The sequence below is a fragment of the Anolis carolinensis genome, unplaced genomic scaffold (assembly GCF_035594765.1).
Source record: "Anolis carolinensis isolate JA03-04 unplaced genomic scaffold, rAnoCar3.1.pri scaffold_17, whole genome shotgun sequence".
In the NCBI taxonomy this organism is placed as follows: domain Eukaryota; kingdom Metazoa; phylum Chordata; class Lepidosauria; order Squamata; family Dactyloidae; genus Anolis; species Anolis carolinensis.
In genome coordinates, this window is record NW_026943827.1 from 1865182 (window position 1) to 1892228 (window position 27047).

Below are 27047 nucleotides of genomic sequence, written 5' to 3' on the forward strand. Positions count from 1 at the left end.
TGGGTGGTGAGGGCCGGGAGCTTCCTTGAAGGAACAAGGCTGCAGTTGAGGGAGGGCAAACTCATGCTTTTCCGCCGTCGGATGCGCTGAGGAAGAAGTGTGTGGCTCCTCCTCCTCGTCAGTCTCAGTGCATTAGCCGGTGGTGAAGCTTGAGGACCTCTTCACCCTCCCTCAAGTGCAACCTTGTTACCTCAGGGAGGCACCCGCTTTCATTCAGTCACAAGGACAAGGACTGCAAACGGTGACGGCTGCCCCTCAGCAACACCCACCTCCCTCCTTTCCTCCCTCACCCGAGTATAAGCCAAAAGCATTAAAAAAGTGCTGAAAAAGTCAGCTTATGCTTGAATATATACGGTATTTGTTTGTAGTTCTATCGTTACCATTAGAAACCTTCCTTCTATATCTCTCTTAACCATTTGAGGGTGCCAGAGTTTGGGGAGATAGAATACCAGGCCATTTCTTTTGGAAGTTCCCTCTGAAGCCAATTCTTCTACCAGTCGTTTTTGTTTTCAGCCGTACAGAATCAAAGGATAACATTTCAGGCCATCTGGAGACCCCTTGAAGGCTTCTTCCAAAAGGCATCCAGGGAAGAGCTTTTCTCTCCATGGCCTCCAGTTTTCTTAGGATTTCCTTGAGCCTAGCTAGTTCTTCTTGTGTTGCTGAAAATCTTCCCCTGGATGGAGGAAAAAGAAGAAAAGGGGGAAGTGGTCAAAGGTGAAGGGAGTTGGCAGGAAGGAGGCTTTCTGGCTGGAGCTGTGCCTGTCTTTGCATCTCATCATGGGCTCTACAGAGGGAACGACTGGCCTGGATGGAACATAGTTCAGCATGGACTCATTTTGCGAACATCCCAACAAACCTCAAAGTGGTTTTGGATTAGCCAGTTGGGAATGCAGGTCCTTGTTAGTTTGGAAGATTCATTTGGGAAATGTGGCAGGAGTGACCCTTTGAGATGCTGAGGAAACAGAGTTGGGAGTCCCTGTGGCAGGGGAGATACTGACATTTGTCAGAGTAATTCGCAGCGTAGCAGCAGATGTATGATGTCAGTGGAGCGCAGAACGAAGAAACGTCAGAGACGATGTAAAAAGTATGTACAAAGTTTTACTGAACAAAACAAACAGACTTGCAGACAATAGACACAGGACTTTTACTCTAGGCAAACAGCACAGATCTTCTCAGCAGGCAGAACAGATCTCATCTGATGCAATTAGCAATATACAAACTTGTAGTCTGGACACTCCTCTCTGGCTCCAGCCACACATCCAAGGTCAATACAGCTTCTTCCCAATTAACTCTTTACACACTATAGCATTTCCTGGATGATGCAATCAGTATGCAATACATGCCAGTCACAAATTTCATTTAAACACTACCTATACACAAATCCCACATTAACAACATTCTCAACATTTAGCACAGTGCTGGTAATTCACGGAAACCTAGTATCCAGAACATGTTACACCCTTGAATGTGGGAAGGAGTTCTGCCTGTCTGCCTGCGTTCTGTTCCTTTAACCACATTTGGTTTTGACCCAATGAAATGGGTGTGGCCCTCCAATATGGGAAAAGGGTTCAGTTCCCTCCTTCCAGGATTCCTTCCTTCTCTTATCCTCTCCTTCTGTGTTTCCTCCCTTCCATCTTTCCTTTCTTCTTTCCTTTTTCGCTTTGTTTACCTTGAGCCAGAGGTATGCGGCTTCGTGTCTAACCTTTTGCTTCTTCTTTCTTGACCAGGACGTGAGAGTTCTCTGGAGCCACCCCTGCCGTGATGGGAAACGAACCAGCTTCTAGTCGATATTAAGGCATTTGGAAACCAAAGTGCATTAAGGAAACCAGTCCCCTAGGAAAAAGGATTCTTCTCAAGGGGCTGATCCTGCTGAATTCCTACATTCACTTTGGATTATAGAGTAGAACCTGTAGAGACTGTATGAGGCACCCAGTCCAGGCCTCTGCCGTGCAAGGAAAGCGCAAAGTACCCCTGACAGATGAGCATCTAGCCTCTGTTTAAAGGATTCCAAAGGAGCCTCCACTACATTTTGAGACAGAGAGTTTCACTACCGAACAGCTCTAACAGTCAGGAAGTTGTTAATGTTCAGATAGAATCTACTTTCCTGTAATTTGAACCCACTGCTGTGAGTAATCAGAAAGGGAAAAACAAGAATCAAGTGTCCTTATTGGAATTAAATATACATAACACTGCTGACATGGAGGAGAAAGCATATAAATGTATCGAATGTGGAAAGAGCTTTAGTCAGCATGGAAAGCTGAAGACACATCAAAGGACTCACACTGGGGAGAAACCCTATAACTGCCTGGAGTGTGGACAGAGCTTTACTCAGAAGGGAAACTTAAATACACATCAAAGGACTCACACTGGGGAGAAACCCTATAACTGCCTGGAGTGTGGACAGAGCTTTGCTCGTAGTTCAGGACTACGTTCACATCAAAGGACCCACACTGGGGAGAAACCCTATAACTGCCTGGAGTGTGGACAAAGCTTCACTCAGAGTTCAGGTCTCCGTGTACATCAAAGAACTCACACTGGGGAGAAACCCTATAAGTGCCTGGAGTGTGGACAGAGCTTTACTCGGAAGGGAAACTTACTAACACATCAAAGAACTCACACTGGGGAGAAACCCTATAAATGCCTTGAGTGTGGACAGAGCTTTGTTCATAGTTCAAGTCTTCGTTCACATCAAATGACTCACACTGGGGAGAAACCCTATAAGTGCCTGGAGTGTGGACAGAGCTTTGCTCAGAGTTCAGACCTACGTTCACATCAAAGGACTCATGTGGTGTATTGTAGAAAGATTGAACTAAAATACAGTGTTCCCTCACCTATCGCGAGGGTTAGGTTCCAGGACCACCCGCAATAAGTGAAAATCCGCATCAGTCTCTCAGTCTCTCTCCTCAGCCTCGGCCTCTCCAGCCTCTGCGCCGCCATCTTCCTTCCGCCTTCCTTCCCGCCTCACAGAGAGAGAGAGAGAGAGAGAGAGAGAAGGCCAGGCCTCAGCCTCCTTCCCCAGGACCGCCCCCCTCCCCCTCCTATTGGCTGAGCCCGTGACGCCCCGCCCAGCGGAGGCTCCCCATTGACTGCGTGCCACCCCAAGCCTTGATTGACGGGTGGCAAGGCGGGGCTTGTGTGGGCAGAGAGCGCCGTGAAGCCAATTGGCAGGCAGGCCGCGGAGGGGAGGGCGAGGCACTAGGCTCCTATGGATTTTATTTATTTATTTACAGTATTTATATTACTCCATTCTTTTGAAGGGTCCTAAGCCAGAAAATAGTAATCTTTTGCCTCGGTGGCTTTGCCTCTCCCTGTGAGCTGGTGCCGTTCTCCAGGAAGTTCCAAGGAGAGAAGAAAGCTCAGAGTAAACAAGTTAGGTCACTGGTATCACTTGTGCCAAATGGGTGTGGAAGGTGAGGAAGACCCTCAGGCATTGGTCAATTTTAGATAAGCCAAGATATAGATTCTTTGTTAACTGCGCACATGTTGCGACGGCCATTTGCATGGTACGGACCCACTAAAGACCCACTAAAGTGGGTGCCTACGGCTGTTTGCCTTCTCATCCTCTGTGATAACAATAAAAGGCTTGTTTTCTGGCTCTCTTGGGATTCTCTCCTTGACTTCCCCTCCGGGCCCGTCTCCAACGCTTTCCAACCCCGAAGGGGATTCAGGGCGGATCTCAATGCACACATTCACACGTGGCAAACATCCAGTGCCATTACACATACAACACCTAGACCAGGGGTCCCCAAACCTTCCAAACAGAGGCCCAGTTCACGGCCCCTCAGACCGTTGGACGGCCGGACTATAGGTTTTAAAAAATCTATGAACAAATTCCTATGCACACTTCACATGTCTTATTTTGATGTAAAAAAACAACAAAATGGGAACAAATACAGCCTCAATGTTAATCATCATCATAATCATAATAATAAAATAATAAAGAGGGTTGGAAGAGACCCTTTGGGCCGTTTAGTCCAACCCCCTTTGGCCTTTCTGCACCAAAAGCACAAACAAAGCACCCTGACAGATGGCCACCCAGCCTCAATGTTGTTAATAATAATAATAATAATAATAATAATAATAATAATAATAATAGTTTCTGTGTGTGTCAGGAGCGACTTGAGAAACTGCAAGTCACTTCTGGTGTGAGAGAATTGGCTGTCTGCAAGCACGTTGCCCAGGGGACATTTCACGGATGTTTTGATGTTTTTACCATCCTTGTGGGAGGCTTCTCTCACGTCCCCGCATGGAGCTGGAGCTGACCGAGAGAGCTCATCCGCACTCTCCCCGGATGGGATTCGAACCTGGCAGTCTTCAGGTCAGCAGCCCAACCTTCAAGTCACAAGGCTTTAACCCACTGCACCACCAAGGGCTCCAAATAACAGCAACAACAACAACAATAGTAACACATCACACAGTCCTAGGCACTTGGGAAGTGTTCGACTTGTGATTTTGTGATTCAAAATCCAGCATATAGATCTCATTGGCTGTGTTGTAGTGTGTCTTTGTGTCAATAATAATAATAATAACAACAAAGAAGGTTGGAAGAGACCCCTTGTGCTATTTAGTCCAACCCCCTTCTGCCTTTGTGCACCAAAAGCACTAGCAAAGCACCTCTTAATAATTAATAATGAATTAAATCATAATTAAAATGCCATTCTAAACAAGCCAAGCTTTGGAAGGCGGAGGAGGAGGGAGCGGCTGCCGCAGGGGCCGGATGAATGGCTTCGATGGGGCACAAGTGGCCCCCGGGCCGTAGTTTGGGGCTGGGACGGAGAAACCCTATCGTCCCCGTCTGGCCATGAAGACGCGGAGACCTCCTTTGGGAAACCACGAGCCCAGAAGAGCAGGACCCTGGTCAAAGCCAAGCCTCCTTTGTGACTGCACCATGGCACCCAGGGAGCTCCGCTGTTAGGCTGAAGAACCACCTCTTGGCCTGCCAAGGATCGCTCTAGAAAGAGACGGGCTGAGCAGAGGGCGGTTGTTCCTTTGCCGTGGCCCCAAAGATGGACACCCCCTTGAAACCCCAGAGTTGGAAATATTCCCTCTGAGACCCAAACACAACGTCTTCTCTGAGAAAGAACGTCTCTTGTGGACTCGCAACAACCCTCTGGCCTGGATTCTCCGCTCGGGCCACAGGGTCTCCTTCTTCGCCCACAGTCATGAGTCTTCTTGTCCCCACGGAAGCCCATCCGTCTTCCTTCCTTCCTTCTCCCCCGAAGTCCTCACGGCCACACGCCTCCACCTCCACTGAGGTCGGGTGCAAACACCACGAAACGGGGAGGCCGGCAAGGTGGGGAGGAGCAGACCCTGGTGAGGCTGGAATGTCCCCCGGCCTCTGCGTCTGTCTCTCTGCCGCCGGTCTCGTGGCACGGAAGGTTTGCCCTGTGTCGTGGCCTCGTGATCCGCCCAGAGAGTTGGGCAGAAGCTTTGGGGAGCTGGAGGTGCTCTTACTGCCTATTCCGGGGGAAACGGGGGCGAGAAGGGCGGGGTGGAAATACGGTCAGAACGTCAATCAACGAAAGAAGAAGGTGGCCTCAAAGAGTCAAGATTTCTTTCTTTCTCCCACCCGGGACGTTATTCCACAGGGAGAGAGAGATATTGTTGTGGAATTTCGTTTGGACGCGGGTGAAGAAAGCAGACTGACAGCAGAAGTTGTCTTCAAGATAGTTGACTTTTGGCCAAGAGCAGGTGACCATGTTAGCTAATGCCCAGAAAACGCAATGCCACCCCTTGCCTGTAGTGGCTTTCCAATTTATACAATTTTACAGAGCATGCGCAGAAAGCTAACTGACAATGGAATTTGCTGCCTATTACAATCCTTTTGGACATGCGTAGTTGCCTTGTAACTTATAGAACTCATGACTCATCACATCAGGTGAAGTGTCCATAGTTTGCTCCACGTATGCACTATCCTCAGGTGACATGTTCATAGTTCATCCCACGTAACTCATCCAGCAGCCAAATCATGACTGCAGTTTGCATGACCTTATATTGTGAGCAAAGAGCAAATGTCAGGCTGAACATGTCCTGTCAACACTTTCATGGAAAAACAAGATTTTTGAGTCAGGGTCATCTAGGTAAGGGATTATTAGGGTGTTTAAATGAAATATTCAAGAGCTGCTACATTATTCCCCCCTTTTTGCAAAGCGATGGTTTACAGAAGCTTTAGCAAACCCATTGTTAGCATATATATTTATACTTGATCCCATGTTGTAATAACTTTACTTTTCAGCCTCAGTCAGGCTTTCTGGTGGTGACACTTAATTTTTGGTTAAGAATTTTCAGTCCTCAGTAAGCTTCAGACCATTCTCAATTGATAAGGCAGACCCAATGGAAACTAAACTCCTATGTGTCGGCCCTGTATCAGGGGCTGGAAACACAAAGGAAAACAATATATCAATAAATAAAACAAGCAATTATCAATGGAAGTTGTTAACTATCCCTTAATTTCCAGTCATGGGACAGAACCCCCTTTTTGCTGATTGATGAACAATCCAGAACTACCTATGGTTGTATTATCATTTAACTCAGGATTTTCTAATTTCAGTGTACAGCGTATGACCAATCCAATTATCAGCATTATTTTCACTCAAAACAGCATGCTAAAGACCAATATAATGAAAATTAGTAGCTCATTTGTGTCAAAAAGAAATCTCATATCTGGATCTTGAATTTGTTATCCGGAACAAACACTGAAACATAGGGTATTTAGGACATCTCGGCCCAAAAAGTGTCTTTCAAGGCGCGGCTGACAGCAGAGGTGGAATTGTATATGTCTTGAAGACAATTTTCACACCAAAGTCACATTCCAGCCATCGTTGCCTTATCTCTCATGTGTCTGATCCTAATGGCATCTAGGCCATCAGGGACATGTGAGAATATATTTGGAGGGCCGATGACAATACCTTGTAACCCTTTTAGAACAACCTCTGGATGTCATAACCAGAGCCAGCAGACATGATGAGCTCTCTCCTGTTTCAGGCTGTATATAGTAGAATAACAGTGTTGTGATCCAATTTCCCCATAAATCGTGAACATAGAACAAAATATAGAACATCTGTTGCAATTTCATATAAACTATCTTCATGGAACAATGTATGATTTGGGCCACCTGAGGTCAGCTTAGGTCCACTCAGACTTGTTTGAAAGGTATTTTCAGTATCCAAAAGCTTGTGTCTATAAAAATACAGAAACTCAAAGAAAGCAAGGGTCAAAACCAAAGTATCACTATAAATAAACAAAGGATATGACAGTTCACATATATCCATGGATTCACAGGTGCAGACTGTACGCTGGGCAAGACAGTGTGTCTTGTGGTAGAGTCTAGTCTTAATTGTTCTCATCCTTCTGCAGGTGTAAACAGGGCATATGTTGTGTCAGTATCTTCCAGTGTAGGTGCTGATAGGTAGGCACCTATTCAATCTTATTAGTAGTCTTTAGTCCTGAGGAATCCTGAAAATCAAAAATTATCTGCCAATTTTTAATGCTGCCATTTCTCCAACTGTAGCCCACAATATTAGAAATATAGATTTTATCACCTCTTCTGTAGCTAGGTTAGTGAAAATCACAATACAAGTGTGCAGTATACACTTCCTTCATTTTCAGGTAAAACCTCATAAACATATTATCTGAAAGCCATCAAAATCATTGATTTGATTTATAAAAATCAACCTTTGGGTTACTTTTGGTTAAAATAATAAAGCCATTATCTTGATTGTGTACCATTATTGTACTTAAAACTGCATTGTTAATTTTCAACATCTTTTGACAAGGTACCCTATAAGCCAAAAATTAAAATGAGCAAAGCCCTTAGTACTAGTGTAGGGCCATTGATCCTGGCGGCCCTTTCCATGAGTTTGAATGTCTTTCTTTATTTAGTTTACCCTGTCTCCAGGGCAGCCTTTAAACACTGAACCCTCTGTTGTTGCTTTCTGCTTCTCTCTTTTCTTCTTTTATTTATCATTATTTTGTCCAATCAAAACATATATACCCTGGAAATCCAGCATTTCCCAATAATTATCATTGGCTTCATCTTAGGATGGTATCACTAGACCATATGTTTTATACAGTTTTATTTAAACCATAAATCTAATCTTTCCATTTATCTGTTTTCCCAGCATCCAAGTAAATGTAGACCTTTTAAAATGTAAAACCTTTATTTAACTGTAGAAATCACTTTTAACTTTTGATTAACCATGTGTATGTGATTTGAACCCCAGTTCCACTGTACCTTTCTTAATGCTGTAAAAGCAATGTTTGCACTCCCTTTTCCCTGTACCATTAATCATTAATTCTCTTGAAATGAGCAAATTCTGTTTATTCCTGAAATCTGAGGCTGCCAGCTCTGACTTTCTGAAACAAACATATATAGTCAGTAATCATTGACACAAAATTATGAATAACCAATGTCATCATTTCCAGCATGTGTGTTTTTTTTAATGTACTCCTTTTTTCCTATTCTGGTTCTTTTGAAAACTACAAAACACAAACAATATGTGCATATTATTTCTTATTCAATTGATACTGTAACTCCCAATGTATTATGGCAATTGCAATTTTCTTCATAAACGTGGTCTTCTATAGATGGTGGCCACTTTAAATTCCTGTTAAACTTAAACAAAGTTGTTAGTTCACTTGCCAGCCTTCAAAAAAGGCTTTTTCTGATGTCTCCAGTACTTTCCTTATTCTCCTGCAATTTAAATAAATACAATTAACAATCATAAAAGTTCTCAGATCCTATACATGCATATCATCTTCTGAAGCCTTTTCTTTCCTGGATCACCTCCCCCCTTTGAATCTTGATCAAAACAGGAGCCTTTTCTCCTTTTTTCTCTTTTTGGTTCTCCATGTCCTTTTGACTTTAGAGCCCTAATGCAAATATACCCAGTGGAAGAGGCCCGATTATAGTAAGATAACCCAGGATTTAAATAAAGCAGAATAAAACACAATGCTTTAACCATTAACCCCATATAACTGAAAGAGAGGGAGGAAACTGCTTAAACCATGTATCACAAACCCTCACTTTACTGTTACTATAAGATCCAAATAAAGGACTACTGAAATTCAGGAACACAGATACTAATATCACATTTCGTGAGGCGGGTCTCCTAACCTTTAAGAAGAAGGGAAAGGCCACCATTTCAAATATTCAAGTTTCTACATTATAGAACAACACAGATTTGCTTCAACATGAATCACAGTATACAACATAAGTTTGGCTCCTGAATCACAAACATAAGAAGGCTCATGTTTGAACCACTGACCACATAACGGAACTGATAAAGAAACACAACATACAAACAATCTACAGATCTACTAAGAAAATCCAACAAATGCTATGTTCAGCAAAGGACAAGAGAGATCCTCTCGCCTCTGCAAGAGTCTACCGTATACCATGCAGCTGATGACAAGTTCACATAGGGACCACCAAATGCAGCATAATAATAATAATAATAATAATAATAATAATAATAATAATAATAATAATAAAAACTTTATTTATATCCCGCCACCAACTCCCCACGGGGACTCGGGGCGGCTTACATGGGGCAGTTGCCCAAACACAAATCAAGGAACATGAAAGGCCCCACAGAGTAACTCACTCAACCTGGGATGTCAGCCATAGCAAAGCACCTGATGAACCAACCTGGGCACAACATATTATTTGAGAACACAGAAACGATGGAACACTTCAACAACCACCATGTCAGGCCACACAGAGAAGCCACTGAAACCCACAAGCATGTGGACAATTTCAACAGAAAGGAGGAAACAATGAAAATGAACAAAAATCTGGCCACCAGGAATAAAAAAAAACTCTAAAATCAGGAAAGCAAATAAAGAGCAACATTCAAAAAACAGGGTGAATTCCAGATAAAAACCAATCAGGGGCAGCCAACACCTCTCAACAAAAGTCCCCCTCCCAGGCAGTAACCAGCCAGGCCCCGAAACTACAAGGCCACTAAACACCAATCAAGGTGGCAAACCGCAACATTCACACGTGCCTCAACCAGACAAGAGCCCCCTCTCTCCAGAATATTTAAATATATATTACCTTTTCTTTTCTGACTTATAGCTGATTTAAAATCCCTCCTCTTCTAACAACAACTCTATTTCTCTTCTCACTTCACTTTTCCTCTGACACAAACTCTCTCCTGGCAATTTTGCTCCCAAACCTTTGCCTTTTTTAAAAAAAAATGCCTTTCATTTAGACCACAGCAATCTCTTCACTAACTTTCACTACAACCCATCTCTTCACTAACTTTCTTTAAACATTCTTAAACAACGTTTTAATCTCTTGAAGCTTTTTGCATCTAAAAACAAAACCATACAACAACAAGCTACTACACCAAGGATCCTTTTTCTTCCTTCATACGGGGATTCTGGGGATTCTAATCCACAGAAACCTCTTCAGCCTATTTCACTTTCCCCCCCAGTGCAATATTTGTATTTTCACTATCTTTTTCCTGGGCCGATGGCCAGGACATCACTCTTATCTGCTCAAAATTGACCTCTCACTTCTGGGCATAGCGCCCAGATTTTCCAAGTCCAGTCTCTTTTTACCTTTCATTAACAAATATTTTGTAAGAACGAAGATTTATTTCTACATCTCATTTCTAGCCATTTTTGTGGACTCCCTGTTCTATTTTCCTTAAGCTAAGTGTACTAGACTGCAACAAACAGCAACCAAAATGGAAATATGCTTGGATGGAAGGGCAACAGAGGCAAATGTTTGGTCTCTGAAGATCTTGGCTGGCCCATTACATTGACCATTCAAATGGTTATAGAATTTACTGACGTGTCCAGAAGAAAAATCTAGTGGAATTAATGAAACCTGATGAAACAGGCAGAAAGACAACTCTTCACGGAGGTATGAAAATAAATGTGGATCACAGCTATCTTTTCATTGTGTAATTTTAAAATAGGAATCTGAAAAATCTTGACAGCTTTCTTTTAAAACAACCTGTCCCTGTTGTGGTTGTGTGTGTGTGTTTGTACATACACAATTGCATTTCTGATCATCAATGCATATGCACAAAAGATATTTAAAATATGATGCTCACATGTATAAATATTTTTCCTATTCCTAAGCATGCATTATTTAGGAGAAGTAACAAGGATCCTCCTTTAATACCTTTTTATAGTTTTATAAACAGTTATAGAGAAAGGGGTGACCATAAACAACGGTCAAAAACATAATACAGCTGACCTCAGCTGACACGCATATAGAATTATAGAATTGGAAGAGACCTTGTGGGCCATCCAGTCCAACCCCACCACCAAGAAGCAGGAAAATCACATTCAAAGCACCCTGACAGATGGCCATCCCGCCACACATTTCAATAGACTACTCAACTGCAAGTTTCTTTCTTTCAAAACACAGAAAAGCCTCTCTTCTTTCTAAAAATATTCAGCCAAATATACAGAGAATTTACAGTCTTTCACTTCACACCTTTTCAAACATGCCGGCCTTGCACATACACATTCATTCTAAACAAACATAGTCTTTTTTGCTCTGACATTTTCTTACATACCTATGCATATTAACAAAGAAATAGTCTTCCAGTATATATACAGTTAAGACCCTTTTGAGGATTTAACGCCGTTATAAATTTAGAGCTCATTCTAAACCATCCAATGAGAAATATTACAGAAGCCTTGCCAGGTCAAAAGTCCCCTGGACTTTTGTTTTTCTTTTAAGTACAGTAGAGTCTCACTTATCCAACACTCGCTTATCCAACGTTCTGGATTATCCAACGCATTTTTGTAGTCAATGTTTTCAATATATCGTGATATTTTGGTGCTAAATTCATAAATACAGTAATTACTACATAGCATTACTGCATATTGAACTACTTTTTCTGCCAAATTTGTTGTCTAACATGATGTTTTGGTGCTTAATTTGTAAAATCATAACCTAATTTGATGTTTAATGGGCTTTTCCTTAATGCCTCCTTCTTATCCAACATATTCACTTATCCAACATTCTGTCGGCCCGTTTATGTTGGATAAGTGAGACTCTACTGTATACAGAAACAATACCTCTGAACTAGTCAATCAACTCACCTTTAAAACAGCTCCACCATTGACATACACATGTCATCCTCTCCTGGAAATGTGTCCTATCTGTATGGGTCTTGCCCCCAAGATCCCACTGGATTACCCTTTTGGTGGAGGAGAGCCTGCTCGATCAAGTTCCTCCGGGGACAAGTCCTCTCATTGGAGAAGCGCCTGCTCTATTAGGTTTCTCTATTAGGACTCTTTTCTCTGCAGCTAAACGCCCCCTTTCCATACCTTCCCTGTGGATCGATCTTTTCCTGTCAGCGCTGGCCCTACTTGTTCTTCAAAACAACTTCTCCGTGTCTCCACCACCCCAGTCGGTAGCAAGAGCAGGGAGGATGAGAGGGGGTCAGCGGCTTGTGATTTGTGGGTACCCACAAGTATTTGTGTGAAGAAGTGTATAATTATATTTTGTATATAGATGAAATGTGTATTTGATTTTGTTTAAACAGTCAGGTTTGGCTAAGTTTAAAATGGTGAGTATTTGAATTGACATTATGTATGGGGGAAGGTAGCCATCTTAGAGTGCTAGAACAGGTTACCATAGCAACAGGGGCGGAGCCAACCGCCGCCTGGAAAGGAAGAGGGGGAATATTTTAAAACCCAGAAGCAGTCTGTGATTTCCTAGTCACAGGGAAGGATCTGATTCTTGTGTGGAGAATCAGGCTGGCTTAAATAGGAAGATTTGAGTCAGATTTAGGTTAGACCAGACTAGGCAAGTTAGGTGATTTGTCTAGGGTCTTTTATAGAGCCTGTGGATTAGGGAGAATTAATCCCAGGGGATCCAGTAGGATCAGGGTTTAGTGTAACTTAAAGAAAGGAATATTTTGGAAGTTTGACCACCTCATAACCGTTTGTAACCATTAAGCGAAGTGCCTTTACCAAGTTATCTGAAACCATCAAGCGCTGTACCTGCAATGAACTTGTTTTGATTTTACTCTAACCAAGCCTCTGTCATACTCTTATATTAAGTTAAGTAACATCAACATCTAAAGTGGAACAACTAGAGAAAGCTTATAAGAACCAGTACCATCTGCCTGAAGTCTCCTCTATTGGTGGCAGCGAAGAAGAAGATAGTCAACAAATAATTAATTAACATCATCTCTCATAAAACATCTTTATTAAGTGGTGGCATCTGTGTGTGTGTGGGATCAAAAGGATTCCATCTCTGTCACACATTCCTGTCAGACCCCTCACCTCTGTACATATTGGTGGCATAGCTGAGGGATTCCAAAGGGATTCCATTCCCTGTCACCTCAGCATCTCTACAGTACCCTTCTCGCTTTTCCCCTGTGCGTTCTCCCTGCTCGCCCCGAGTGGACGTCGGGTAGGCCCCCAAATGGCCTCGAGTCCCTTTCACACTCACCCGGCCCGAGATCACGTCGGGGTCACCAATTGGTTGTGGAATTTCGTTTGGACGCGGGTGAAGAAAGCAGACTGACAGCAGAAGTTGTCTTCAAGATAGTTGACTTTGGCCAAGAGCAGGTGACAATGTTAGCTAATGCCCAGAAAACGCAATGCCACCCCTTGCCTGTCGTGGCTTTCCAATTTATACCATTTTACAGAGCATGCGCAGAAAGCTAACTGACAATGGAATTTGCTGACTATTACAATCCTTTTGGACTTGCGTAGTTGCCTTGTAACTTATAGAACTCAAGACTCATCACATCAGGTGAAGTGTCCATAGTTTGCTCCACGTATGCACTATCCTCAGGTGACATGTTCATAGTTCATCCCACGTAACTCATCCGGGCAGCCAAATCATGACTGCAGTTTGCGTGACCTTATATTGTGAGCAAAGAGCAAATGTCAGGCTGAACATGTCCTGTCAACACTTTCATGGAAAAACAAGATTTTTGAGTCAGGTAAGGGATTATTAGGGTCTTTAAATGAAATATTACAGAGCTGCTACATTAATATAGATATATCAACCCCACTTGTCTAGTTCTCAACGGACCTCACAACCTCTGGGGACGCCTGCCACAGGTGTGGGCAAAACATCAGGAGAGAATGCTTCAGGACCATGGCTATACAGCCCGGGAAACTCACAGCAAGCCAGCGATTCCGGCCACGAAACTCTTCATGATATGACAATATTGGGTACTAGAGTCTCACTGATCCAACACTCGCTTATCCAACGTTCTGGATTATCCAACGCATTTTTGTAGTCGATGTTTTCAATACATTGTGATATTTTGGGGCTGAATTCAAAAACACAGTAATTACAACATAACATGACTGCGTATTGAACTACTTTTTCTGTCAAGTTTGTTGTCAAACATGATGTTTTGGGGCTTAATTTCTAAAATCATAACCTAATTTGATGTTTAATAAGCTTTTCCTTAATCTCTCCTTATTATCCAACATATTCGCCTATCCAACGTTCAGCTGGCCCGGTGACGTTGGATAAGTGAGACTCTCCTGTATCAAGAGGCAGAGGGAGGGGGCGGGGCTCTGACGTCACAAGAGCTCTTGGCTGCCACCCAGCGGCCAGGCTGGGAAGGGCGCCCTCCGGACGGCCCGGGTTGGTCCTCTCTGTGCTGGGCGGGGCCTCAAGAGGCAAGGCCCCGCCCTCCCCGTTCTCAGCCAATGAGGCCCCTCCCTTCCCCCGCCCCTCCCTCCCGTCTCTCAAAGGGAGAAGCCCCGCCCCCCGGAAGGGTGTCTGTGAGGAGGAACCCACGCCCCGCCCACGCCCTGACGTCACTCCCTCCGACGAAGAGGGGCGGGGCCTCCATCCTGCCCTCAGAAGCCGCCTTCTTTCTCGACCCTCCTTGTCACCCGTCCATCAAGGCCGGAGCCAATAGGGGCCCGCTTGTGGGCGGGGCGTCACGGACTCGGCCAATGGGGGGGCGAGGGGCGGAGGAGGGGCGGGGCTTCTTCCTGGCTGGGCCTGCGCAGAGCCTCTCTCGCCGCCATTGTTTTCTGAGGCGTTTCCTCTGGAGCCGCGAAGGAGGAGAGAGAGAGAGAGAGAGAGAGGTTGGTATTGATATTGATATTGATATTTATATTGATACTTATATTGATATTGATATTCTCTCTGGATTGCGTGTCTCTGGGTCTCCCTTTGGGGAGGGGAGGGGGCGGGGCCTGCCTCCCTCCCGGAAGAAACGAGGCCTCAATGGCCGCCGAGGCCTCCCCCCTCCCCCCTCCCCCTCCCTCCCTTCCCTTTGGACTTGTTTGTTTATGTGTTTATTGTTTACTGCATTTATATCCCGCCCTTCTCACCCCGAAGGGGACTCCGAGCGGCTTAGAAATGATATGATATCAATTTAATGATATAATCATATTATACTCTTGGATATACATGTAATATTAATAATAATATTGTAATGTAATACAATGTAATAATAATTATAATTCACTATTATCATTCTATATTTATATTACATGCAGTATTACTAATACTATTGCAATATAGTCGTATGACATAATATATTGTATGTATATATATATTTGTAAACCGCCCTGAGTTTCCTTCGGGGTGAGAAGAGCGGGATAGAAATGTCGCTAATAAATAAATATGTACATATAGTATACTATAATATTAGCATAGCACAATAGCAGCATTATCTATTACTATATTGTACTATACTGCAATATTATTTGCAATATTACATGTAATATGTAATATACAATTATAATAGTGTAGTATTATTACATTGCAGTACATTATAATATTATACGTATATACTATAATATATTATTAACATAGCACAATATCAGCATTATCTATTACTCTTGTACTATACTGCTATATTATTTGCAATATTACATGCAATATGTAATATACAATTATAATAGTGTAGTATTATTACATTGCAGTACGTTATATTATACGTATATACTATAATATATTATTAGCATAGCACAATATCAGCATTATCTATTACTCCATTGTACTATACTGCTATATTATTTGCAATATTACATGCAGTATGTAATATACCATTATAATAGTGTAGTATTATTACATTGCAGTACATTATAATATTATATGTATATACTATAATATATTATTAACATAGCACAATATCAGCATTATCTATTACTATATTGTACTATACTGCAATATTATTTGCAATATTACATGTAATATGTAATATACAATTATAATAGTGTAGTATTATTACATTGCAGTACATTATAATATTATACGTATATACTATAATATATTATTAACATAGCACAATATCAGCATTATCTATTACTCTATTGTACTATACTGCTATATTATTTGCAATATTACATGCAATATGTAATATACAATTATAATAGTGTAGTATTATTACATTGCAGTACGTTATATTATACGTATATACTATAATATATTATTAGCATAGCACAATATCAGCATTATCTATTACTCCATTGTACTATACTGCTATATTATTTGCAATATTACATGCAGTATGTAATATACCATTATAATAGTGTAGTATTATTACATTGCAGTACATTATAATATTATACGTATATACTATAATATATTATTAACATAGCACAATATCAGCATTATCTATTACTATATTGTACTATACTGCAATATTATTTGCAATATTACATGTAATATGTAATATACAATTATAATAGTGTAGTATTATTACATTGCAGTACGTTATAATATTATACGTATATACTATAATATATTATTAACATAGCACAATATCAGCATTATCTATTACTATATTGTACTATACTGCTACATTATTTGCAATATTACATGCAATATGTAATATACAATTATAATAGTGTAGTATTATTACATTGCAGTACGTTATATTATACGTATATACTATAATATATTATTAGCATAGCACAATATCAGCATTATCTATTACTCCATTGTACTATACAACTATACTGCAATATTACTAATATCACATGTAATATATAATTAATATTGTTATATTGTATTAAAGTATTAGAATTGTATTACATTATATTATTATTTTATACTACAGTAGAGTCTCATCCAACATAAACAGGCCGACAGAACGTTGGATAAGCGAATATGTTGGATAATAAAGAGGGATTAAGCAAAAGCCTATTAAACATCAAATTAGGTTATGATTTTACACATTAAGAAACAAAACATCATGTTATACAACAAATTTGACAGAAAAAGTAGTTCAATACGCAGTAATGTTATGTAGTAATTACTGTATTTACGAATTTATCACAATGTATTGAAAACATTGACTACAAAAATGCCTTGGATAATCGAGAACATTGGATAAGTGAGTGTTGGATAGGTGAGAATCTACTGTATTAGCATAGCACAATATCAGCATTATCTATTACTATATTTTACTATACTGCAGTATTATTTGCAATGTTACATGTAATATGTAATATACAATAGTGTAATATTACATTGTACTAGCTGTGCCCGGCCACGCGTTGCTGTGGCGAAGTCTGGTGGTCTGGGAAATAAAGTATTGAGGAATTGGTGGTAGTTAAGGTCAAGGGTAAACATTTTCCCCTGACTCTGGGGGTTGGTGCTCATCTCCATTTCTAAGCCGAAGAGCCGACGAGCAGTACCTATTGATGCACTCACATTTGCATGTTTTGAACTTCTGGGTTGGCAGAAGCTGGGGCTAACAGTGGGGGCTCTCTCCGCTCCCCCAATTCAAACCTTTCGGTCCAGAAGTTCAGCAGCTCAGCGCTTTAACACGCTGCACCATCGGGGGATATTATTTCCTAAAAGTTGTGAATATACAATATTTCTGATTGTTTTTTTTGTCTGTTGGAGGCAAGTATGAATGCTGCAGTTAGGAAAAATGATTAGGATGTAATGGCCTTGCTGGATTATATGAGGCCCCTTCTTCACAGCTGTATAAAATGCGCACTGAAGTGGATTATATGGTAGTGTGGAGTCAAGATAATCCAGTGCAAAGCAGATAACATAAAATTATAAATGGGTTATATAGCTGTGTGGAAGGGCCTTGAGTCTACACTGCCATATAATCCAGTGCAAATTAGATAATCTGTGGAAGAGGCCTAAGTGAGGCCTAAGTCTGCCTGTCCCCTCGGCTGAGTCAGTTGCTAGGAGACCAAGTGGGCAGAGATTAGCCTTCTAACTGGCAGCAATTGAATAAAAATAATTATTCCTTTCCCTCTAATTAGGACTTTATTTTTCTTTTCTTTTTCTTGTATCAACCTAGAGGCGTGGATGATGGGTTGTGTTGTCAAATTTTGAGGTTGGGGGCCCTGTAGTTTTGTTGTTTTGTCGGTCGCCGTGATGCCAGACTAGCTGTGCCCGGCCACACGTTGCTGTGGTGTTGTCTGGTGGTGTTGGTGAGAAATTGTTGAGGTAGTGGTGGTATTGAATGTCTGTTGTATGGTTGTCTTTATGTTGAGTATGCATTTGGTTGTTTGTGTACTGTGAAAGTGGTGAGGATAGAGGTGGTCTATGTCCCTGTGTAGTATTGTATAGTATTTATACATTGTGCATGTGTTGTGAATGCTTGTATTGTGTCCTGCTGCATAGTAGAAAGGGTTGGGCTGGATGGCCCTTAGGGGTCTCTCCAAATTCTTGTGCCTGTCCCCTGGGCTGAATAGGTTGCTAGGAGACCAAGTGGGTGGAACTTAGCCTTGTAACTGGCAGCAATTGGATAAAAACAATTATTCCTCTCCCTCTAATTAGGACTTTATTTTTCTTTTCTTTTTGTTGTATCAACCTAGAGGCGTGGATGATGGGTTGTGTTGTCAAATTTCGAGGTTGGGGGGCCTGTAGTTTTGTTGTTTTGTCCGCTGCCCTGATGCCATCACTCTTTTATATATATAGACTACATTATAATATACATATATACTATAATCTATTATTAACATAGCATAGTATCAGCATTATCCATCTATTACTATTTTGTACAAGGAGCCTTCGGTGGCCTAGTGGATTCGAATCCCAACCGGGGAGAGCGCGGATGAGCTCCCTCTATCAGCTCCAGCTCCATGCAGGGACATGAGAGAAGCTTCCCACAAGGATGGTAAAAATATCAAAACATCCGGGCAACGTCCCCTGGGCAACGCCCTTGCGGACGGACCTTGCGGACGGAATATAATACTAGCTGTGCCCGGCCATGCGCTGTGGCGAAGTCTGGTGGTATGGGAAATAAAGTATTGAGGAATTGGTGGTAGTTAAGGTCAAGGGTAAAGGTTTTTCCCTGAGTCCAGTCGTGTCCGACTCTGGGGGTTGGTACTCATCTCCATTTCTAAGCTGAAGAGCCAGCGTTGTCCATAGACTCCTCCAAGGTCATGTGGGATGAGTGCATGGAGCAGCATTACCTTCCTGCCGGAGCAGTACCTATTGATGCACTCACATTTGCATGTTTTCGAACTTCTGGATGAAAGTGCAGCTGATTATTCTATATAAAAGCATTAGCAACAAGAAAACAGCTAGAAAAACACGAGTTTAGAAAGGACTCAAAAAGATTTGATATTTTTAAATAGAGAATACTTTGAATACAGTAATACAGAAACTCCAAATTATTAGCCAAAGCAGCACATGTTAGAAAGGGAAGAAAATAATAACATCCATTAAAGACAAGGAAGGTAAGAATCATACAAGGATGGAAGACAAAATATTACCGTATATATATACCGAAGATAAGGCAAGTTTTTCAGCCCGTATTTATGAGCTGAAAAAGCCTCCCCCGGAGTGGGGCGCGGCGTGTTCCAAGGAAACCCGATGCAACCCTTCCCCATGCCTCCCAGACAGCATCAACGGGCCGCTGAATGGATGCCAAGAAGGGAAGATCTCAGGCTAGAATACGGAGGGGAATCAGATGAACTGAACTTTTTTCTAATTAGCATCAGGGGATACATGGAAGACAATGCACACACATTCCCCTCCGAAGCAAGCAGGGTTCGGGCCATCGGCAACACACTAAAGAGAGGAGCGGCCAGCTGGTATGTGCAACTACATGCCAGGCAGGACCCATGCCTGAGGTCAGTGCCCCGCTTCCTCGCCGCGCTGGAAAACCGGTTCAGAGACCGGCTAGAGCAATTGAGAGCGCGGGACCAGCTTAAAGGAATAAAGCAGAGGGACAAAACAGTGCCCGAGTACGCAGAGGAATTCCTCCACCTCGCGGAAAGGGTGCCAGAGTGGTCCGAAGTAACCAAAGTGGAATTATTTAAAGAGGGACTACGCCCCGAGGTTTTCAGCTGGGCAGCGCACCGAGATGACCCCGAAACGCTACAGGGATGGATTCAACTAGCGGGGCGCGTTGAATCCACCCTGGCCCAAGTAAAGCGCTTCAGGAGCAGCGGCAGCCAGCAAAGACCGGTGGCGAGAGGTCGAGGAGAAACGAGGAAGCAGGAAAGACCCGGAGGGAGACCGGGGATTCCCTCCAGAGGAGATGACAACAAACCTAAACCGGGATGCTTTGTATGTGGGAAGACGGGCCATCGAGCAGCGGAATGCTGGGCCCGGAAGGGGGAGCCGCCAAAACCCTCAAAGCCCAAGCCAGCAACCGGGAGGCGTGCGGAGGAGGAGGTGCAAGCCCCAGAATCTTCAGAAAAATTGGTGAGTCGGGACAAACGCATGATAGTAGTGCCAATCTGCCTCTCGGGGCTAGAGAATCGGGCCACCTGCAAGGCATTTGTGGATTGTGGTTGTTCCAGAAATATTATAACTCCGGAATTAGCAGGAGCGTTGAAATGCCAGCAGATGGCGCTTGACTCCCCAATTGCGTTTTCGCAGCTAGACGGATCAGTTGCTACTGGGGAAGTATCTACAAAGGAAATACGGGAGGTTCCATGTAAAATAGGCAAATGGGAAGGAAGAATATCCTTTGTGATAGCCCCTTTTGCCACATACCACGTAATATTAGGGATACCATGGCTCGAACAGGCAAATCCTGAAGTAGATTGGAGAGGAAAGAGCCTAGCATTTAAAGAACAGCAAACGCAATGGGAGATAAGCAAGATTGCAGAAGAGGAGGACGAGGGAGATGAAGAAGGCGAAATAGACCCACAGCTATTGCCACCTGAATACAGAGACTTTGTGGATGTGTTCAATCAGAAAGAGGCAAGTAAATTACCCCCCAAAAGGAATATAGAAGTAGAAATTGAAATAACCCCAGGAGCAAACTTACCAAAACCAAAAGTGTATCCCATGTCTGTGCAGGAAAAGGAGGAATTGAGGAAATACATTGATAAAAACCTGGCGCGAGGCTTCATTAAGCCATCCAATTCTCCTCTCGGGGCCCCAGTGTTATTCAGGAGAAAGAAAGACAACTCCCTAAGATTGTGCATTGATTATCGAAATTTAAATGCAATTACCAAGGACAATAAATACCCTATGCCCTTAGTAAAGGATTTAATTACCGTATTAAAGAAAGGGAGCATATTTACTAAACTTGATTTAATTGAAGCATATCATAAATTAAGGATCAAACCGGAGGATACTTGGAAAACTGCATTTTCCTGCGCATTCGGCCATTTTGAATATAAAATTTTACCTTTTGGATTAAAAAATGGAGGCAGCTGCTTTATGCAGCTTATAAATGAAATACTGCACCCCTTGTTGTACAGAGGGGTATTCATATTTCTTGATGATATCTTGATTGTGACTGAAGATAAGGAAAAGCACGTGAAATTGGTCCGGGAAGTTTTGCAGAGACTAAGAGAAGCAAAGCTGTACGCAAAACTGTCCAAATGTGAATTTAATAAAACTCAAATTGACTTTCTGGGGTATCGGATATCTCCAGAAGGGTTAGCTATGGATCCAGCTAAAGTATCAGATGTAAAAGAATGGGGAGTGCCTCAAACAAGGAGGCAATTGCAATCATTTCTGGGGTTTGCAAATTTTTACAGATCCTTCATAAAAGGCTTCGCGCAAATAACTGCACCCCTTACCGAACTTTTAAAAACAAAAGGGAAAGGAGAGACAGCAAAAGTAAAAGCTCCTGGCGCCAAACTAAGTTGGACACCAGAATGCCAAAAGGCATTTGAAACCCTAAAAGAATGCTTCACAGAAGGACCCATTCTAAAACACCCCGATATCAAGAGCCCGTTCATAATCCATTGCGACGCATCAGACTGTGCGTATGGGGCAGTACTATTGCAAAAGGATCAAAATGGGAACTTAAAACCCTGTGGATATTTGTCCCGGAAGTTCAGCGAAACTGAAAAATGTTGGCCGATATGGGAAAAAGAGGCACTAGCCATATTAAAAGCCTTAGAATGCTGGCGGCACTTTCTCGAAGGAAGCGGAATCCCATTTGAAATTTGGTCTGACCATAAGAACCTCCAGTATTTAAAGTCTCCTCGAAAATTGTCCCCCAAACAGATTAGATGGGCACAATACTTCAGCAGGTTCGATTTCCAATTAAAGTTTTTTCAAGGGAAGCAGAATGTCTTGGCAGATGCCCTTTCACGCATGCCTCAACACGAAGGAATAACCACAGCAAAAGAGGGAACAATATTCTCTGATAAACAATGGGGCTTAGCTGTCAGGACAAGAGCACAAACCCAAAAAGAGAACACTGCTATGGTTGAACTCGGCGGGGAAGATAATTGGGGAAACGAACTGAAACAGTCTTATGAAGGAGACCAGTGGATCGCATCCAATGCAGAACAGGGGGAGCAGAAGGGGGGATTTTGGTTTGTGAACAAAAAACTGTATATCCCAGCAACATTAAGGATCAAGATTTTGCATCGTTTTCATAATAACCAGAGCGCTGGGCATACAGGAATTACAAAAACAACAAAAGCAATAGCAAAACATTGCTGGTGGCCAGGGATGAGGAAGGACATAAAGAACCATGTGGTTCAATGTGATGATTGTGCCAGAAATAAATCGAGAGGAGGGAAACCAATGGGATTATTACAAACAGTAGCAGAACCTACCAGACCTTGGGAATGTGTAGCTATGGACTTTGTGGGGGAACTACCGGTTAGCAAAGGACATCGTTATATTTGGACAGTATTAGACCTGTTTTCTAAACAGGCCCACTTTATAGCACTGCCGAAACTACCATCAGCCGAGAAACTAGCTGAATTGTACATAAACCACATTTACAAACTGCATGGATGTCCCAGTAAAGTGGTCAGTGACAGAGGAGTACAATTCACAGCAAAATTTTGGGAAAAATTCTTAGAAATGCTAGGAGCAGAAAGGAGTTTAAGTTCTGCTTTTCACCCCATGACAAATGGGGCGGTAGAACGTACTCAGCAGACACTTGGGCAGTTCCTTCGAATGTACTCTAACATGAGACAAAATGACTGGTCTCGGTGGTTGGCTTTTGCAGAACTAGCTTTTAATTCGACTGTACATTCAGCAACAAACAAAACCCCCTTTGAAGTAATTTACGGGTATGAAATACAGCCTCTGCCCCAGCTGCCAAGATGGACAGAGAATGAGGGAACAGAGGCGGGGAAATGGAAAACGCAAATGATGGAATGCTGGAGTCAAGTGACTGCATCCTTAAAGGAAGCACATAAAAAGTATAAAGTATTCGCAGATAGAAAGAGGGTGGAAGGTGATAAATTGGAGAAAGGAGATCTAGTGTGGTTAAGTACCCAAAACATCAAACTGGGGCTACCTTCGAAAAAATTGGGCCCTAAATATATTGGACCATTTAGAATACAGGGTGTTATCAACGAAGTGACTTTCCAGTTGGCATTGCCAAAAAGTTTAGGGAAAATACACCCTGTATTCCATCGTAGCTTACTGAAAAAATATATGGGTACTTTGGACAAAATGGACACATAGAATTATTGTTTTGTTTCAGATTTGTGATGAAAGAAGAACCGAAGAGGAGGATGAAGAAAAGGAGGGCACCATGTCATGGGACCCAGTTACAGGGCTTTGGTAATTCAGCCCTGTAACTAGGAGTCATAACATAAACAATCCCAGAAGCACCTGGCAGAAGAAGATAGAATATGCCTGGGAACTTGGGACCGAAAGTATAAACAGTTATAATTGGTCTAGTGTGTGAAAATGGTAGTAATGTGATATTGGAGGTGGGACTTGATGATGATATTTACGTGTGGTGTTACGTAGCATCAAAAGTTATAAAAATAGTTGTATGTAAACATTGAGTCATTCTTGACTTTTCCAAAGTCATGTGTTCTTCAATAAAGGTTGGATTTGAGAGCAGCTATCTTTGATCTGCGTTCAGACTGATCCTTTGAAGTGAGCAGGACACAAATCGCCTTGCCGGCTCCTAGCACTTTACCCCACTCTGGTTCCACTATTCATGTTTGCACAAGTCAGCCCCTCCCACGTAATCCTCAACAGCCCCACTCCCCTGTCTAACTGATATGCTATGTGTTTTATCTTAAAGTTTTAAAATTGTTTGGTTCTTGCTATGTATTTATATTTTGTAACTCCTACTGTTTTTATGCATATGTCAACTGTTGATTTTAGGGCTTTGTCCCCACGTAAGCCGCCCCGAGTCCCCTTGGAGAGATGGAGGCCGGATATAAGAAATAAATTATTATTATTATTTGTAATCATCTTCCGTTTATAGCAGTAGCCAAGGCCTTGGCAGTTGAGCGATATCACCTTCATCTCATCCACCATTTCGCTTGCATTCTTTGTTGGTCCCTGTAAAGCATAACACCATATTGTGCCACACTCTGTCCCCCTAATGATGATGATGATGATGATGATGATGATGATGATGACCATTTTATTTTTGTATCCCGCCACCATCTCCCTGAAGGGACGCAGGACGGCTTACATGGGGACCAAACTCAATCAAAGTTCAAAATATAACACAATAAAAATTCATATACCAACATCATAAAGAACATAATTAAATAGATAATTCATCCTACAACCACCAGTATTTAGCTGAGTGTAATGGCCGTTTCCGAGCTGGGGCAAGGGAAAGGCCTTTGCAATACAGCTGCGAGAGCAGGGCTGAAGGCAGAGTGCGAGAGGCCGATGAGAAGTTAAGGCTGGAAGGGCCAGTCAGATGAACACAGTACAAACCCAGGACAGGGACAATAGGAAAGTGCAAGTCAAGAATGAAGTTCTGGCTAGAGGGATCCAGTCATTTAGTGAACGGAATTAATCAAAGGCACATTGGAACAGCCATGTTTTTAGGTCTTTATAAAAAGTGGGCAGGGTGGGCGCTAGACCCAGGAATGTGTGGGCTGGGCAGGAGAGGGTTCAAAGGCCTTTCCGCACGGAAACCCCTTTTCTCTTCCTTCCTCCCTTCCTTCCTCCCCTTCCCCTTCCCCTTCTCCTTCCTTCCTTCCTTCCTTCTCAGGCTGCCAGGTTCCTCCTCTCTCTCCTCTGCCTCCTCCTCCTCCTCCTCTTCGGTCGGGTGTCGAGGGCCAGGAGCTTCCTTGAGGAAGGAAACAAGGCTGCAGTGGAGGGAGGGCAAGCTCATGCTTTTCTGCCGTGGATGCGCTGAGGAAGAAGTGCCCGGCTCCTCCTCCTCCTTGTCAATCTCAGCGCATCCGCCGGTGGTGAAGCACGAGGACCTCTTTTTTTTTTTTTGTAATTAATTTTTATTGGTTTATAAGTGTAGATACAGCGAAAGCGAGGAAAACAAAATTGGTGGGGATATTGCAAAGAGGTGGGGGGGGGAAGTAGGTGAAGAGACATAAGGAGAAAAACAAGATAAAGGGAGATAGAGAAAAAAACACATAAAAATATATAGAAAAAAAGAAATAATAATAATAATAATAATAATAATAATAATAATAATAATAACTTCCCATTGCCCTCTTGAGGGTTTTTAGTTGGTTTTTAGTTCGTTTTTCTGTTCCAGTTGACTCTCTAGAAGTTTTCATCTTCATGCGTCAGATAAATTTATTGTAAATGTGTTTCCATTTTCTTGAATATAATCTCTGAAGCCTGTCCAGTCCGTCTTCTTTTTTCCGTCACTTAATTTCTGTGTTAAAATGTCCATTTTCCGTTTCAAACCATGTTATCTTTGGATATTCTTGTTTAATTTCTTCATGTGTCTTTATTGCTAATTCATCATTGTCTTTTCTTTTTAATATTTGTTGGTATGTAAGCCAATTTTCAGAGCCCAATTTTCTTTTATGTTTCGCTTCTGTGGGGGATATCCAGAGTGGGGTTTTACTATACAGTCTCAATTTATACTTTTCCCAAATCTTGATTAGTGCTGCCCTGATGAAGTGATTTCCAAAGTTTTTCTCTGTCTTTCTTTTGTTATACCACACATAATCATGCCATCCCGAACGGAGATCATGTCCTTCTAATGATAACAATTTGGTGTTTTTTAGCGTAGTCCATTCCTTTACCCACACCAGATTGCAGGCTTCGTAGTATGATTTGAGGTCCGGGAGACCCAGTCCTCCTCTCTTCTTGTCGTCTGTTAATATTTTTAACTTTATTCTGGGTTTTTTGTTTTTCCATATAAATTTTGTTATATCGGTATTCCATTTTTTGAAGAGGTAATCGTTCCTTATTATAGGTAGTTTTTGAAAAAGGAAGAGTAATTTGGGAAGGATGGACATTTTTGTTATTGCTATGCGGCCTAATAGTGATATATTTTGGTATTTCCATTTTTCCATATCTTTCTTGATTTTACTCCACTGCTGCTCATAATTATTTTTTAATAATTTTGCATTACTTGATGTCACTGTCACTCCTAAATATTTTACTTTATTTTCTATTTTTAACCCTGATATTTGCTGTATGTGTTCCTTCCCCTTTCAGTCTATATTTTTAGTTAATATCTTAGTTTTTTGTTTGTTCATTGTGAAACCTGCTAATTTTCCAAATTCCTCTATAGTATCTAGCCAACAATTAATATTTTTCTTTGGGTTTTCAATAATACAGACTACATCATCTGCATAGGTTCTCATTTTGTAATTTTGACTCCTGATTCTTAATCCTTCCAAATTTTTGTCTTCACTTACTTTCCTCACTAATGTTTCCATGATTAGAATGAATAGAAGTGGCGATAAAGGGCATCCTTGCCGTGTGCCTCTATTGATCTGAATACTTTTCCTGTTTTCTTGACCGTTAATTATTAGTGTTGCTACTTGCTTCG

At 42.0% G+C, this 27047-nt stretch overlaps 2 protein-coding genes and 1 long non-coding RNA gene across 3 annotated transcripts in view; 2 read left to right on the plus strand and 1 right to left on the minus strand.

Moving 5' to 3' along the window:
- Nucleotides 1-2197: 2197 nt before the first annotated feature.
- LOC134294604 (zinc finger protein 850-like) overlaps nucleotides 2198-27047 on the plus strand; it is a 42419-nt gene continuing 17569 nt past the window's right edge. The window contains exon 1 of the mRNA XM_062966177.1: nucleotides 2198-2771. Coding sequence (XP_062822247.1) covers nucleotides 2198-2771 — 574 coding nt within the window. The remainder of the gene's footprint in view (nucleotides 2772-27047) is intronic.
- Nucleotides 8180-27047, minus strand: part of LOC134294606 (uncharacterized) — a 122849-nt gene continuing 103981 nt past the window's right edge. Inside the window, exon 2 of the long non-coding RNA XR_010001412.1 lies at nucleotides 8180-10132. This is a non-coding gene — a long non-coding RNA (uncharacterized LOC134294606). The remainder of the gene's footprint in view (nucleotides 10133-27047) is intronic.
- Nucleotides 14815-27047, plus strand: part of LOC134294579 (zinc finger protein 658B-like) — a 64915-nt gene continuing 52682 nt past the window's right edge. Inside the window, exon 1 of the mRNA XM_062966134.1 lies at nucleotides 14815-15039. The gene's annotated coding sequence lies outside the window, so the exon portion shown is untranslated. The remainder of the gene's footprint in view (nucleotides 15040-27047) is intronic.